Here is a 15,711-nt window from a genome sequence, read left to right on the forward strand (position 1 = left end):
TCTATTTATTACAAAGTTAATAAAAAAAAAAAAAACAGAAATATATACACATACGAATTCGTTTTAATCGTTTTAACAATTTATTAACAGCGACCGTTGAAAAATGTTGTAAATTACAAAACTTGGCTAATTCAGTAGCAGACGGACTTACCCAAAGCTCAACACCCCAGTTCATTGTCACGGCGGGTTATCACTCACTTTTCACAAAAAACATTGAAAACCCACTAACACTTTGTTTAACAATAAAATAACGAAAATCTTTCACTAATTTAATATTTTTATCACGAAAGAAATAGAGGCACCACCATTTCAAACACTAAACATGGCTGACTGATCGTACCACAGATTACAGACCCGAAACAAATATTTTTTTCTTGACAAGCAAGAAGTAGACTGACAGCAGGCATAGACAGAAGTAACAATTTTAGGCCAGTAATACATTTGAGAGGACAATTTATGTTGCCATTATTTACGTTTACTAAATCATTAGAAAATAATTAACAATCAATTTTTTTATATAGTAATAATAATATTCGGTAATATTAAAATTAGTTAGTTGTCTTAAGTTGGTTGGTCTTAAATTTTTTATATACATTTTCTGCTACTTCAACCGTTTGTTAACTGTTCAATCAAATTAATTTTGTTTGGTCGATATTTTTATATTAAGATAACATTTAAGTTAGCATCAATTATACATTTTCTGTCTTTTTTACTTTTATTTTAATTCAGTGTATAACTGAACTGAACTGAACTGAAAAAAATGGTCGATGAAAAAAAACAATTGTTCGTCCTGCGTTAATTTTTAATTTAAAGAGAGAAATCATTGTTTTATGTATATATTTTGAGGTATTTCAACTGTTCTTAATTTTACAACTAATATATGTATATATATTATTACGAAGAAATATTTCTTCGTCATTGTATTTTAAACATGAATATTTTATTTTATAAAAAAAAACCAATTATTTAATCATTTAAAATGGTGTCGTAAAATCATATACGGCCCGTAAAAAAATTGTTCTTCCATAACATTTATTAACTGTCGGAAGTATCATTTGAAACATATATTTTAATGTGTCGTTCTGAATTATCACCGCGTGGTTGAAGAAGAGAGCCATCAGATCTGCGACGTACTAGTGTAGCTCGTAAGATTTCCTAAAAATATAAACATTCATATAAACTGTTCATAATGAAGATATTAAAAACTTATTTTAATATAAAATCATATAAAATGGCGTATAATGCCGTGTTTTTAAACAATATATAATATAAAATAATACCTGGACTGGTTCTAAAATGACATGATGACTTGATCTCCTGGATGTTGGTGGACCGGTAATAGATGAATTATGTGAAGATGGTACTGAACTCTATTAAGAAATGAACATTATTAGTTACCTGCTTAAACTTTTCATTAAATAATGTCTTGTCATGCTTTTTATTTAGGTATGTACATTTATATAATATTATATTTTATAAAATTACCTTAAAAGAAGGAACAAAACCGAACTCAATAGGTAGAGGCTGTGTTTGAATACTAAAAATTCCTTCCTCAGATGCAACAGATACGATTGAAGGTCTTGCTGACAATTGTTGGGCTAACAATAGCGGATCTGCTTCTGTTGAATGTTACTAATTAAACTAGTCACTTAACAGTTCTCATATTGCCATATATTAAGAATAGGTCTCTCTTTTAAAATATAAATAAATTTAATAAATACTGCAAATAGTAACCACTATTCCGAAATAAACATTTGTTTTTTACTTGCGACTCGTCCCGGCTTCGCTCGGGTGCAATGTTGGTACTTAATATACTACAGAATGTCTTACAACGATCACAGTTTTTCAGCCGTTAGACATAACAAATGGAAATATTCATTTAAATTACATGCTGTAAATTATTGATCTATATTAAATGTATAAAGTATTTAAGGTACGTAATTAGATAAAAATTAATGCTGTATTACTTAAAACCGCTTCGAAAATAAGCCATTATTTCTCGTAAAAAGTAAAGGATAAAAAATGGTTATTCTGGGTTATCCCTAAGAGATAGATTTACAAATTTACAAGTTTACAATACTGTAGTACATTATTTAGATCTATCTCGTAGGTTTCAGCCAGCGTTTGCAATATAAGCGCAAAAAAAGTATTTTTTCACGACATCACTTTAGAAACCTCTAAAATAATCTGTGTTTTTTTTACTATATTGTGGATTTATTAGCATACACAGGGTCAGCGGTATGCGACTTTGTTTTGTACTATGTAATGATTTACTATATTATTTGGGCGTTAACTGCGATCATATTTTTTTCATAATTGATCCAACGTTTTGACATATTTACCTCTGTAATTGTAGTCTGCTGCTGAATGGGTGTAATCGCGGTTAATATCCGAATATAATATAAAACCAAATTGACAATATGCATTACAAAAGTTTAAAGTGTACCATAACTTTTCTCACCAATATTCATGCCCTTAACAACTCGCCTTGCCTGCACTAATCTACCTGCACTTCTTCTAAATCTTATACCCTTTTCAGATTCCCTTCTCAATCTTTGAGCAGCCGCAGCTGACTCGGCAATTGCCATAGCCATTGAACCCATACCGGATCTTTTTAAGTTTATGTCTATTAAATAACTTAGACAAATTGCATTCGATAAAATACTATCACTGGGCTAAAAAAAAATAGGCATACTTATTGTAAAAAAAATGTATATAGCAGCCATAACCACTTTTATGTGTTGACAAAAAATAATAATTACCGATCCAATATCATTAACACTAATGTCTAGGCTTCTTAAGGGAGTTTTTACTAAACCTATCGCTCTTGCCAAAAGATCTCCACATGTTGGTGGATTTTCAGCATTCATAGCTGACCATACACCTGCTGGAGGTTTTTGTAATGGTGTTGATTTTATCCCACAGCCTGAAATATTTAAGCTAAAAATAAAAATAAAGCAATTATTCATTAAAAAGAAATATATATGTGTTCATTAATTATCTTAATCAAAAAATATATACATACGTTGTCAGGTTGCATCCTCTTGCTAACGCAACTGCCACATGGGCAATTCCTTCTGAACCGAGTCTATTGTTCAATCTTAAATCTAACGTTCGTATACCACAACTTGTATGATTAAGAACGTGTGATATATTTTCAATTCCGACTGGACCTAATTTTAGAATAATTTTTATTATGTATAATTATTATATATTTCTATTTTTTTATTATTTTAAGCTTATTTTAAAAGTAGTTATAAGTTAATAAAATAAATTATTTATTAATTTTTACCGAATATGTTATCAGCTAATATAAGATTTCGTAATTTGTCTTTTTTTGAAATGAATTTTGCAATGGATGATGCACCATCATCACCAATCTTGCAATGACTGAAATCTAAGGTTTCGATTTTTTTGTTATCCATTAATCCACGAAGAATATATTTTACTCTTTGGCAATTCATATCACTTCTGGTGATTCTGTTAAAAATCCAAAAAAAAAAATTGTGTTATATTAAAGGCATGAAGTTATATTTTGTTCTAGGTATATATTTTATTTTTAAAGAATTTTAAAAACATACCGAAGTACTTTTAATTGATCGCAGCTCTGCAATCCACGTGCTAAGTTTTTTGCATCATTATTCGTAAATTGAAATTGGTCTCTACGATATTCAACGCCAATGAATCGCAATTGAAATGTTATATGTAATTCGCTTAAATTAGTTAAACTGCCCAATGCAGCATGTAGAGACACATGATCTGAAAAATTACTTGTAACACAATTATATATAATATTTCCAATACTGTAATTTAAAAATTAGTTACCTCGTGTTGTACTTTCGCTACTTAAAGCTGGTAATCTGCTCACATTTTCTCTTTGGCCAGTTATTAAACCTGCCATTTCTGGTGAATAATTTCGTTTATCCGGAATATCAGCAGGTACCAAACTTCTTAGAGATAATGATTGTATATATGGCCCACAGAGTTTCACCAGATTTTTCACCTTAAATAAATTGTTAAAAAAAAACGTATAAAAATCAAATTAACATAATAAAGTCGACACTACCAGATCACTTAATAACTAACTTACTTAAAAATATACAGTTTACAACATTTGTAATTTTTTTCTCTTATTTTATAATTTATAAGTTCCTGCGATTGCTTATTGCTTTATTTTTATAAATAGTCTTCACAGTTCATTATAAATATAAATATTTGTATGTAAAATAATAAATATACCACACCTTTTCAGGATCATATTGTCTTGGATTCATATTTTCTAAGATATCTGCGTAATGACGTTCCATGTAAATATTTATCCAAGGTTTTTTATTTTCATCTACAGGATATTCCGACCATTTTGAGTAATAACATCTTTTCCAAAACGTATCGTTTTTTACATTATCTACTAATATTTGTAATGGAATATCAGTTTTCAGAACTTGTAAAAAGAATTCTCTGTCTTTTGCTATGAAATCTTTTAGTTTTGGCGAACCTTGAGAAATTTCAAACATTAGCTTATAAAAATGCAAAAATGAAATAAGTAAATATTGTACGTTACCTATCCAATTTGCACTTAATTTTTTAATACATATTTGTGCGAGTGTTTGTGGATGATTTAAATTCCATTCAAAATTTTCAGCCTTTAGCTTTCTTTCTTTTTCTATGCTTTTTGTACTGTTATAAGCAAAATAAGTGCTTTGACTTATACCTACTGGAATCATGTTGTTTCCCAAAGCATAAACTAAGTTATGGTGTTTCTTATCGTGCAATATACTCAGCATCGTTACTATGGTAGCATGTACGAACTGTTAAATCGTTAAATTGTAAATGTATCAGATCAATAACTTACTTTCTCTGATGCATAATACAGTTTAAATATTAACACAAAAATACTATGTTTAAGTTAATAATACACTCATGATATAAGTTAATCATAGGAATTTAGATTACATTCGTTTTAATTATATTAGAGTTTCAATTTTTCCTAAATATGTATTTACGCGCTTCATTGGTCTAGTGTCTAGACTTGGTTAGCTTAGTCAGGGTTCCAATTTTTTTTTGTATAATCACAAAGCAAAATAGAGCATAGAATTGAAGGGTCTAATATTATAGAAATGTTTCAGCCAGTTAGCAAGGCAGTTGACTTAAACTGTATACAATATATAATAAATGTCATCATTATTTGGAATCGGGAATATGTAGTAGAGCATACTTCCAGTTGACTGTGACTCTTTTCTGTGATTTAAGTTAGTGTGCACATTTATTATGTGCATAGCAAATGTCTCTCAGCTTACATTGCTAACTTACACTGCAGATACTACATGTTCATATTTGATGGAAAGTTATTTAATCTAACAGAATTTTAGTAACAAATTCTTAGTCTATAACGTTTTAATGCAATTCATTTTTTTTAAATAATCCAATATAAAATCATATTTCATTAAATATTCATTTATTTGAATGTGAAGAAGCATATAACTGAACTGAAACTTTGTTTATTGTATACTCTAAGCCTAACTTTATATATAACGATATTATGTATTTATTTGATGTGGCAGCACTTTATCTAAGTTGTCAATTCATAATTTGTAGTAAATGTCATAGTTGTCATATATAATTTTCTAATGTCTGCTATCTGTCATCGTTATATTTATCATATTTGATACTATTTTTGTATAAATTACTAATGACAGTGTAAACATATTTTCTTAGCATCCAATCACGTTGTATGAATATTCTAAATACTTTAGAAAGTCATGGATAAACACAACAGTTCAGAACTGTTAAATTCAGATTTTTCTCTTTCTAAAAATGCTAGTTCTGATTCATTGGATTCGGATTCCAAATCAAGTTCATTGAATTCTAAACACGGACAAGATTCCGTAAGTTTCCTAAAAGGATTAATTTATGCTTATTGAATTTTATAACTGTTGCGCACCCATTTTCTGAAGCTTTAAAATAATATTTGTAGGGCTTAATGCCCGATGGTCTATTGTTAAGTGTTCACTAACTACTCGGAATATTGTGTCGTTATACTATTTAAATACGATTAACGATGAGTAAAAACCGCGCAATTCATATTTGTTTATTTGTGAATCGCATACTTAGCCACAGAGAGCAAAATGAGCTTTTAAAGGCTTGTACATATATGTTTTTCAATAATCATTATATAAAAGTTTATGAACAATATGAATTTTATAAATTGTGATATTTCAGACTCATGTCTTAGGAGACATACAGTTGTTGGATGGAGAAAAAGTGATGGGTGTGGCAAGAGATGTGACGTACCTGTGTCCATACAGTGGTCCATCCCGGGGTGTCCTCAAAGTTACAAATTACCAGCTGCACTTCAGGCCTACAGAGCCAACATCGCTGCAGACCACACTTAGTGTACCCCTTGGAGTTGTAAGTAATCTTATATTAATTATTTATCATGACAAACTACATTAAAGTTAAATTACAGATTGAATAAATCCCACAGCAATACCAAAATCTCTTTTATAAAGTATAGTACCCTATTTACTATGCTGCACTATTGTATGTTAGTTAGTTAGTTGATATACATGGCAAAATTTCTTCTGGCATAAGGCTTTTGTTTCCTTTCATTCTGTATCTTGGAAAAGAAAAAACAAATTCAGAAAGCTAATGTACAGTTACACAATCCAATCTCTGGTTATATTTTTTGTTTTTTATATTTGTTTTTTATGCTTTAATGAGAATTAGTGTACAATAAAGAGATTTATATCCAAAGATCACACCATCTTTTCAGTAGTTATATTGACAATATAAGATTATTTGAATAAACAAAGTACTTTGTTACAATCATTTTACAAAATTGGTACAATGGATACATAAAAAACAAGATCATATTGTACTTGCTAATTATGCCTAATAATGATGATAATAATGCATAAAGTTAAGTTTGTTCTCTATACATAAGATTTATTTGTTTCAATGCAGGTTTCTCGTATTGAAAAAGTAGGTGGAGCGTCATCTAAAGGTGAAAATTCATATGGTATCGAAGTATTTTGTAAAGTATGTATCTATTTAAATAAAATAATTCATACTAATCTAACAATAGAATAGTGAATCAATATAATCTATTCCACAGGATATGCGTAATTTACGTTTTGCGCACAAACAAGAGAACCACTCTCGTCGTGGAATATTTGAGAAGTTGCAGCAACTTGCATTTCCTCTATCGCACAGACAACCGATATTTGCTTATAGTTATTCAGAGAGTTTTCCAGAGGATGGATGGAATGTGTACGAACCAATTGCTGAATTGAGAAGAATGGTAAGATTATTGTCATTGTATAGATTTATGTTTTATCTGTAGGACTCTTTAATTCGGCTAGCTTAAAGGCTGCAGACTTAGTATAATTATTACCAAATATGTTTATTGAAATTCAATATTGGTTATAAGACCTTTTTACATTATGTATAATTTTCAGGGCGTCAACAATGATATGTGGCGCATAACTCGTATAAATGACAAGTATGAGATATGCGATAGTTATCCAGCAGTATGGGCAGTACCAACCGCTGCTAATGATGACTTGCTTCGGTCGGTAGCGGCGTTCCGCTCCAGGGGACGTATTCCAGTGTTGGCTTGGATACATCCGAGCTCACAAGCCACTATCACCAGATGTAGTCAGCCTCTAGTTGGGGTAAGGTGTACTATTCGATTGTTATTTTTAGCGTCTGAAATAATTTAATTTTAGAATGTACGCCAAGTGTCTTCCATTGCGTTATAGTGCAATGGTTACAGTTCGTTCAATTTCAGCGCTTACTCGAAACTATCGGCTTCAGCCAAAACTTCGGCCAATATCGGCCGAAAGTGGTTTTCTGTCTAAACGTGGCCGAAACGGAATGTTTAGTCGGACTCTAACTTAAATATTTTAAATGTTTTTTGTAGAATAAAAATTAATGATGTATTATGTGTAATTTCTGTTTATTAGTTTATTTTTAATTTGATTATATTTTCTCATTGCATTGTATTTTCTCGATCGCGCCCACGTTTCTTACGCTTATTTTACTTTACTTTTTTTAGGTGAGCGGTAAACGTAGTAGAGAAGATGAAAGGTACATCCAATTGATTATGGACGCCAATGCGCAGGCGCATAAATTATTTATTATGGATGCAAGGCCAAGTGCGAATGCAATCGCTAACAAGGCTAAAGGCGGCGGGTCTGTATATATTCTTTACTAATATATAAAGTTATAGCCTGTAAATGTCATTACTATGCCTAAAATTCCTGTCAAAGACAAGATTTAGAGATTAATCCAGCATTCTGCAAAAATATGGATTGTGGATGTGTTTATGGATTCAATGAGATATAATCATGATGTTTGGCTTGGCATTTAGTGTTTTAAAAACAAAGCAAGAAGTAGAACATGCCTGACATATCAATTAATGTCTTTATAAATAATTTCAATAAATAATTACACCCTATTCCAATGGAAGTAGGCGAAAAGTTAAACAAACCTTAGATTTACGTAATTCATGCGATTTTCTAATAACACTATATTGTGCACTACTAAGAGTTTATGATTAATATGACCTTTAATTTTAATACAACACTATTACACTTAACTACTTATTTCCACTTTAATTTTACTTCCGATAACAGTTTCGTCGACGTTCAAAACGCCAATTTTTCGCAAATCCATAGTGAATATCATGGATTAATCAAGCTCTCAACCTACGATATCACGTCAATTTGCTGTCAAATGTTGTTTATTTGGTTTTTTTCCTGTTATGGTTTTTAGTAGAATATATGTTTGTCTTCTATTACCACATGAACTACGAAAGTCTTTTAAAGTAAAAATCTATCTGTTATTTTTTCTATATAATGGTGAAAATCACCAACCATGTGTAGATTTAGTAGAAGATAGTAAATAGACGAGAATAGAGATCATAATTATTTGAATTAATGTGGGCGATATATTTATTTCAGATACGAATCAGAGGACGCGTATCAGAATGCTGAACTTGTATTTCTCGACATACACAACATTCACGTGATGAGGGAGAGCTTGAGGAAGCTGAAAGAACTTTGCTTTCCACAAATTGATCAAACGAGGTGAGAATAAAATAAGTTATATAGTTAAACAAAACAAATATTAAGTACCTTTTAGCTGTACCTATAGGCTTTATCCATGTAAAATTTATAAAACTTTACCTATAGCACACAAACCAACCTTTATTTACCCCCTCGAAGGATGGATTAAAAAAATAGCCCCGTGATTCAATCTATCTCCATATTAAATTTCTTCAAAATATGTTCAGCTTTTTAAGCGTGAAGACGTAATGGATAGAGTGACTTTTGCATTTGTATAATCAGGCTATGGTCACTATAAACAAATTGTGTCAAAACTATTTACTTTTAAGTATTCATTTTCAGATATATCTTACAGATAATACCTCAAACTGTATAAGTATTGTTATGGTAATTTAACCTTATTTACTATTATATATATTTTAAACGATTGAAAATCATAAATTAATAATAAATTGTGAGTTTGAATATGCTGTGTATACAATATAAATAAATACGTAATAATTTTTAATAACAATGATAAAGATTAAGTTGTTCGTTGTACTATTTATATGTAACTAGTTGGCGACCGCGGCTTCGTTCGAGTTTTAGGGGTGTGAGATGTTAGGCTTAAAAAAAGTAGCCTATGTCCTTCGTTAGGGTTCAATGATGCTTCCTACCAAATTTCAACAAATTCAGTTAAGTTGAAGGGCAGCAGACAGACAGAGTTACTTTCGCTATATCGCTTATAGATAATATTAGTATAGATTTATCTTATCATATAAATAATTTTTAATAATATTTTGTTCAGGTGGTTCAGTGGTATCGAAGCAAGTTGCTGGCTGAAACATATCAAATGCATACTGGCGGGAGCGGTCCGCATTGTTGATAAGGTAATGGAAATATTATTCTGTTCAGTTGCTATTCTCTGTCATGATATAATTGTTTACGCGCTGACCTTTTGCGCGTTAGTCACCGTTGCGGGGTATTTTTATTGGAAAAATAAACAAGGTTATTGCACTTCTAAACTCAATTAATGCAATTAGTTTTCAATTCGTGTTTTTTACCATGTCCTCAAAATATTGGATAATATTAATGTTTTTTGGCGTATTTTTGCAAAACAATGTTTCTAATAAAAAAAAATTATAAAAACGTGGTAACTTTGTTTAAGAATATATTTATCATTTAAAAATAATTTACATAAACGGAATAATGAAAATACATATTATCGTTTATATCAAAATAATATCATATAATGTTGTCAAAATAAATAATTCAACTTATATTCGGACATGGTACAAGTAATTGAGAGACTTTGAATCTAATCTATCCAAAGCTAACATCTAGCTTTAGGTAAATTGGTTCAGTACCAATGGAAAAATACTATATCGTGTTTTTCTTCAAATATAGCCTTTGCATATATAATGGAGATGGCCCAGTGGTTAGAACGCGTGCATCTTAACCGATGATTTCGGGTTCAAATCCAGGCAGGTACCACTGAAATTTCATGTGCTTAATTTGTGTTTATAATTCATCTCGTGCTCGGCGGTGAAGGAAAACATCGTGAGGAAACCTGCATGTGTCTAATTTTCCGCCAACCACCGCCGCCGCCGCCAACCCGCATTGGAGCAGCGTGGTGGAATATGCTTCCTCCAAACCTTCTCCTCAAAGGGAGAGGAGGCCGTTATCCCGGCAATGGGACATTTACGGGCTGCTAATGCTAAAAAAATATATAATATATGTATATTTATTCATAAGAATACCTTGTTCATTAAAGCTTAATGAGTCATAAGCGTGAGATGTTAGATCCCACTTTTTCATATCAGCGATATATCAGATGGGCAAGTAATGTTACCCTTAGGTTCTAATATTTTTTGTCCCCGGAGTACAGACACATGAGATACAATTATACTGGATAACTTCGCCCTTCAAAGTAATATAATAATTTATAAAAAGTAAACATATGTATAATTTTTTTTTATTTTAGGTGGAGAATCACAAAACGTCAGTCTTAGTGCACTGTTCAGATGGCTGGGACCGGACTGCGCAGCTGACAGCGCTGGCCATGCTCATGCTAGATCCTTACTACCGAACGCTGAGAGGCTTCCAAGTGCTCATTGAAAAGGAATGGCTATCCTTTGGCCATAAATTTCAACTTGTAAGTAGAACTTCTATTTAAGATTCATGCTTGTTTCAAGGTAAAGTCATTGGTCCTGATGTGTCTCTGGTCGCGACGAAATTTGTATTATAAGATTGGAGGACTAGAGAATGAATTTATGTTTGTACGCAAATTTCTGGACTTCAACAAAATACTGTTATAATTTTAGCAGAGTAGAGTCGATTATAATTATTATCAAGCAAAGAGCAGCCGAGCAAAAATAATGCTCCTATACTATAATATGTTAGCTGGGAACTAATCCTGGAACACAAGCATTCCAGTCAGATCGCTTCCCTGTAACTCGCACACTTCGCTAACCTGAGATACATCAGACGAGGACGTGGTGTTGCAGCGCATCGGGCACGGCGACGAGCGGCACTCGGACGCGGACCGCTCGCCCGTGTTCGTGCAGTGGGTGGACTGCGTGTGGCAGCTGCAGCAGCAGTTCCCGACCGCCTTCGAGTTCACCGAGCGCCTGCTCATCACCATCGTCGATCATCTCTACTCGTGCCGCTTCGGGACTTTCCTCTTCAATACCGAGCGAGAGAGGTATAGGGAAGGTGAGTGTTTCATTTATATATGTTACAAGTTGTCGTCCGCGGCTTTACTCATGTTTTAGGTTTTGGTCGTCAGGTGTAAGGCACAATAAACTTGCTTCATACCAAATTTCATCAAATTCGATTCAATAGTTTGGCCGTGAAAGAGTAACGGACAGACAGACGGAAAGAGTTACTTTCGCGATTGTAATATTAGTATAGATTCGTTTTCTTACTTAATTTTTTGCCTATTAGTGCGAGTCCAAGTAATGTTTGTCATTTTCCTCCCGTGATAAACATTTTAAGTGTATGCACTTATTTTCACAAATTACTAATTTTCGAGACTCAGTTTTATGGTCTACATGTAGGTACAGAGTGTTTCATTCTTGTGTTCAGATGGTAATATTGACGTCAAACTATACAAATGTTATTTATTTATACACTAGTACTAATGTATACATTTCTTATCTTTATAGAAGTGAAAACAAAGACTGTATCACTATGGTCTTACATCAACAGTCGTCAGAATCTATACCTCAATCCATTGTACTGGGGTCCCTCATCGTTCAGTCCAAATACACCTCCGTCACAGTACTCGAGGCCACAGATGGTGTTAGTTCCGGTTGCGTCACTGAGAATTATCAAACTTTGGAAAGCACTGTACTGTAGATGGAATCCAACCATGCGGCAACAGGTATATTTTTGGTATAAGTAGGACATATATAGTACGGCTTTGTTCAAGCTTGTGTGGGACGGTACCACACTATTATCTAATATTCTACAATAATAAAGTAAGATGCATTTATATTATATTTTTAAGTAGGAGGATTAATTTTATTTTTCATTGGCAACTATGGGTGACCATTTCAGCGAGGTGGCCAATTTGGCCGGATGCTGTCTTAATACAATAAAAAATATTTAAATTATTAACTTATTTAAGAAAATCGGTATTAGCATTTGTCGTCACGACAAAATTTACGGCTAATATAATTATTGCCTAACCGTTTATATCGATATAAGGGATTTATGGAGAAATGATACATAGCTATTGTGAACCGTTTCGATGTGGGCGCGCATTCGCCAGGACCCCATCTACCAGCGCACGCGCGAGCTGGTGGCGCTGCGCGCGCAGCTGGAGGCGGCGGCGGGCGCGGCGGCGGGCGACCACGCGGCGCGCCAGCTGCGGCGCGGCCTCACGCCGCCGCGCGTCGCCAGCCCGCACCACGCCTAGCGCCCCACTCCCGACTGACTACATGGTTAGTTAGCGCATCGTGTGCATTTCCTGTTCTCGTACTCTTCTCCCGCAAATCATATATACAGTTAAACAGACCGGAAAAGTTTTGGTACGTCACCAAAGGCTCTATGTGCTACCGGACTTTGGAATGACACTGAGAATTTCTTGTCAGAAAAATTGAGTATTTATCTATAATATTAAAATTTTATCAACCCGGGTCGGGTTGTTGACTGACTGTAAAAAATAATATATTTTATATGGGAGAACTATTGATTAGCCACCTTCATGATGTTCGGTCCAATGGTTTCGGACAGCCCTAGTATCCTCAAACAATTACACCAACATTTTTTTTTATATAAAAGGTATAGATGTGCTTATTAAGTAACTAGCTCCATCTCGGCTTCCTACTTCAGTACAAAAAACACAATAATGTTTCGTCATTGTTTTTCTTTTTTGGGCCGGGAAGGTTTAAAATCTCGCCTTATAATGTGCATTAATTATTATACATACAATCCTGTGTTTATATATATAAATATTTTTTGTTACAGATTTAATCTTTTCGCATTTTCTGAAATCCAGAAAGCTGCCTCTAGAATACATTCTTATAATAAAACATATTAAATTAGTATTAAATTTATTTGATAAGACCTTTTAAATAGCCGAGCTAGTATTAAATAACAACAAATTATTAATATTATTATTTTAAAGACTTGTTTATTTTATATGTTATTTTTGAAATCAATGTAAAATTAATGTTTCTAAGTGCATAAAATGAGTAAGATTGTTCTTCAATTATAAATAAATATTATAGCTTTTAATGATGTGTTGATTTTTTATTTTTGTATTAAAGTTCCTATAAAACGTATGATCCCAATTGAGTTATTTTTATTTTGTATGAATTTTCTTGTTTCTTTGAAGTAGCTTTAGACATTTTATTTTTATTTTTCAGCTAGCGACCCACATAAAAGAACTTGAATCGACATGTTACAGAGTTGAATTAAATGTAAATCTACCACCGATTTGCAAAGTAGTCCAATTATAATATTGATAAGTATTCCAATTGTCGCCAAATACAATACATTTGCTGTTATTTTTTGTATAGGTTTTGTTTTCAATTGTATGGAAAATAAATTGATATACGAATCATAAGAAATTACTGAAATAAATGGTATATATACACAGCTAAAATATAAAAAATAAAAACTTTGAGTTAAATATCAAAATCGATTGTCACCGTAAAGTTAACGGTGCTTACGATTTCTTGAGTAATTTTACCGTAAAAACTTGTCCACATTTTTAATAGAACTTTTTGATAACATGCATTTTCAATTATTTTTTTCAAATATCCGTAATGTTTATGTATGATTTGTTTATTCGTAGTAATCTTTTGTACAGTATTTTTAGCAAGTATTTTTAAGTAGCTGATAAATATTTGGCTCACAATCCCTTTAATATGTTTCGTGAAAACGGCTAATCCATCATAAACACTCTTAACTCTATTCATACATAGACTTAAAAGACAATGACATTTGCATATAGAACATTTTATTACTTTTTACTAATTTCTAAAACTAGTTCAATGGTATATACAGAAATAAACTACCTACCAGTTAGGTAGATTTTATATTTAAACATATTGTGGTAACGAGACACTTCAATTTGTAATTGTTTAGTTGTTTAGAAACAGTAATTTCACTAATAAGCAGAATTACATAATATACTCTATACAAATACAGTAGATTTACTACTTCGCAATATTTTCAAATTTACATAATATGTATCTAAAAATGTTTAAACCTCTTGCTGTAGGTAAATAGGTCAATGCTAGAAATTATTATTGCCACACGACCGTTTTGTAGGTAGGTTTATAATTTTATCTTCAACACATACGATAAGAAGTCAGTACAAAATTACGTTCGCTTAAAATCGTAATAAATACAAAAAAACTTTTAAAAAAAGTTGTGTATGAGGCAAGGCCGAGTTACACGTGATTTATAACACACCAGATTCAGACAAAGCACCACTGAGTACTCGTGTACTTAGTGAATTTATAATTTAAATAAAAATATCGTGAAGAAACCTCAGTCTGTCGGATAACATTCAGCAACATGTGTATCCATAGATCATTAACAGCAGTGAGCCTCTTAACACAGGCTACTACCTAGTATGTTTAATAAGTTGACACACCAAAGGAAAGAAATATAATGAATTTTGGTACTATAACTTAATTTCTTTTTATTTTTATAAACGAACGTTACTTACTCTAGGTTAGTGAAAAGCTTAGCCAGGACGGTATGTCACCAGAGTGGCGCGGACAACAGCAGGACATCGCTTACGCTGGTGGCGTGCCTCGCGAGGAACACAGAGAGGAAAATCAAAGCGAGCAATCGTGATGCTCCATGCAGGGAAGAGCGCCGCTCGGCGTCTTGGCTCGCCCACAGTACCGACGTCCAGAGCTTATAAGATAGGACTTGACCCTGGGATCGTGGACGAGTGAGGTTAGGGGGTCACGTTTCCTATTTCAGACGGTCCTGAGGAGGACGGCAGCCGGGATGGCCCCCTGCTCCCGTACGCACTAGCAAGGAGGGGGGGGGGATCTGGATTTTTCCCACTGGATTTGGCCACCGCAGTGGTTTTAGTGGATAGGAATCCCTAATAAGCCGCCCAATCACCATGGGCCCTTCTAATGGCTATATCATACGGCTACAGATTCCAAGCTTCCAATTTAATCTTGGGTCT

The 15,711-nt window shown here is 32.7% G+C and overlaps 3 protein-coding genes across 9 annotated transcripts in view; 1 reads left to right on the top strand and 2 right to left on the bottom strand.

Annotated features, from left to right (window-relative positions):
* LOC125070411 (formin-binding protein 1-like) overlaps positions 1 to 380 on the bottom strand; it is a 42,393-nt gene extending 42,013 nt beyond the window's left edge. For 2 of the 3 annotated variants that reach the window (XM_047680287.1, XM_047680280.1), the window contains exon 1: positions 152 to 380. In XM_047680287.1, coding sequence (XP_047536243.1) covers positions 152 to 175 — 24 coding nt within the window. In that variant the 5' untranslated portion in view covers positions 176 to 380. The remainder of the gene's footprint in view (positions 1 to 151) is intronic. The other variant, XM_047680296.1, reaches the window with a different exon arrangement.
* Positions 381 to 1,035: 655 nt separating this feature from the next.
* Positions 1,036 to 3,479, bottom strand: LOC125069462 (dynein regulatory complex subunit 5-like). The gene is made up of 7 exons (XM_047678967.1): positions 3,293 to 3,479; positions 3,026 to 3,173; positions 2,763 to 2,940; positions 2,462 to 2,675; positions 1,486 to 1,619; positions 1,281 to 1,370; positions 1,036 to 1,155 (listed from the first exon to the last, which is right to left on the bottom strand). The coding sequence occupies exons 1-7, from the start codon at positions 3,462 to 3,464 to the stop codon at positions 1,036 to 1,038; spliced, it is 1,056 nt and encodes a 351-aa protein (XP_047534923.1). The 5' UTR covers positions 3,465 to 3,479.
* Positions 3,480 to 5,637: 2,158 nt separating this feature from the next.
* LOC125074555 (myotubularin-related protein 2) lies at positions 5,638 to 15,389 on the top strand. Of its 5 annotated transcripts, XR_007120144.1 has the most exons (15): positions 5,638 to 5,885; positions 6,220 to 6,408; positions 6,964 to 7,038; positions 7,115 to 7,300; positions 7,458 to 7,673; positions 8,057 to 8,193; positions 8,964 to 9,089; positions 9,856 to 9,937; positions 11,032 to 11,202; positions 11,555 to 11,762; positions 12,215 to 12,432; positions 12,823 to 12,994; positions 13,521 to 13,566; positions 15,004 to 15,005; positions 15,378 to 15,389. XR_007120144.1 is itself a non-coding variant. In XM_047685895.1 (14 exons), the coding sequence occupies exons 1-14, from the start codon at positions 5,760 to 5,762 to the stop codon at positions 13,524 to 13,526; spliced, it is 1,851 nt and encodes a 616-aa protein (XP_047541851.1). In that variant the 5' UTR covers positions 5,638 to 5,759; the 3' UTR covers positions 13,527 to 13,670. The 5 variants fall into 5 exon arrangements, 4 of the variants coding, with proteins under 4 accessions (XP_047541851.1, XP_047541840.1, XP_047541870.1 ...); XM_047685895.1 differs by lacking the exons at positions 15,004 to 15,005; positions 15,378 to 15,389 and having other exon boundaries at positions 12,823 to 12,882; positions 12,944 to 12,994; positions 13,521 to 13,670; XM_047685884.1 differs by lacking the exons at positions 15,004 to 15,005; positions 15,378 to 15,389 and having other exon boundaries at positions 13,521 to 13,671.
* Positions 15,390 to 15,711: the final 322 nt, after the last annotated feature.

The sequence above is a fragment of the Vanessa atalanta genome, chromosome 2 (genome assembly GCF_905147765.1).
Source record: "Vanessa atalanta chromosome 2, ilVanAtal1.2, whole genome shotgun sequence".
NCBI classification, from domain to species: domain Eukaryota; kingdom Metazoa; phylum Arthropoda; class Insecta; order Lepidoptera; family Nymphalidae; genus Vanessa; species Vanessa atalanta.

Excerpts from the sequence above, each read along its gene's own strand:
- LOC125069462 (XM_047678967.1), bottom strand. The coding sequence starts at position 3,464 with ATGAATTGCCAAAGAGTAAAATATATTCTTCGTGGATTAATGGATAAC. Across the intron at positions 3,174-3,292 it reads ATTAGCTGATAACATATTCG|GTCCAGTCGGAATTGAAAAT; the intron begins GTAAAAATTAAT and ends TTCTAAAATTAG. Across the intron at positions 1,156-1,280 it reads TCATTTTAGAACCAGTCCAG|GAAATCTTACGAGCTACACT; the intron begins GTATTATTTTAT and ends TTATATTTTTAG.
- LOC125074555 (XM_047685884.1), top strand. The coding sequence starts at position 5,760 with ATGGATAAACACAACAGTTCAGAACTGTTAAATTCAGATTTTTCTCTT. Across the intron at positions 8,194-8,963 it reads AACAAGGCTAAAGGCGGCGG|ATACGAATCAGAGGACGCGT; the intron begins GTCTGTATATAT and ends TATTTATTTCAG. Across the intron at positions 11,203-11,554 it reads TTGGCCATAAATTTCAACTT|CGCATCGGGCACGGCGACGA; the intron begins GTAAGTAGAACT and ends GTGGTGTTGCAG.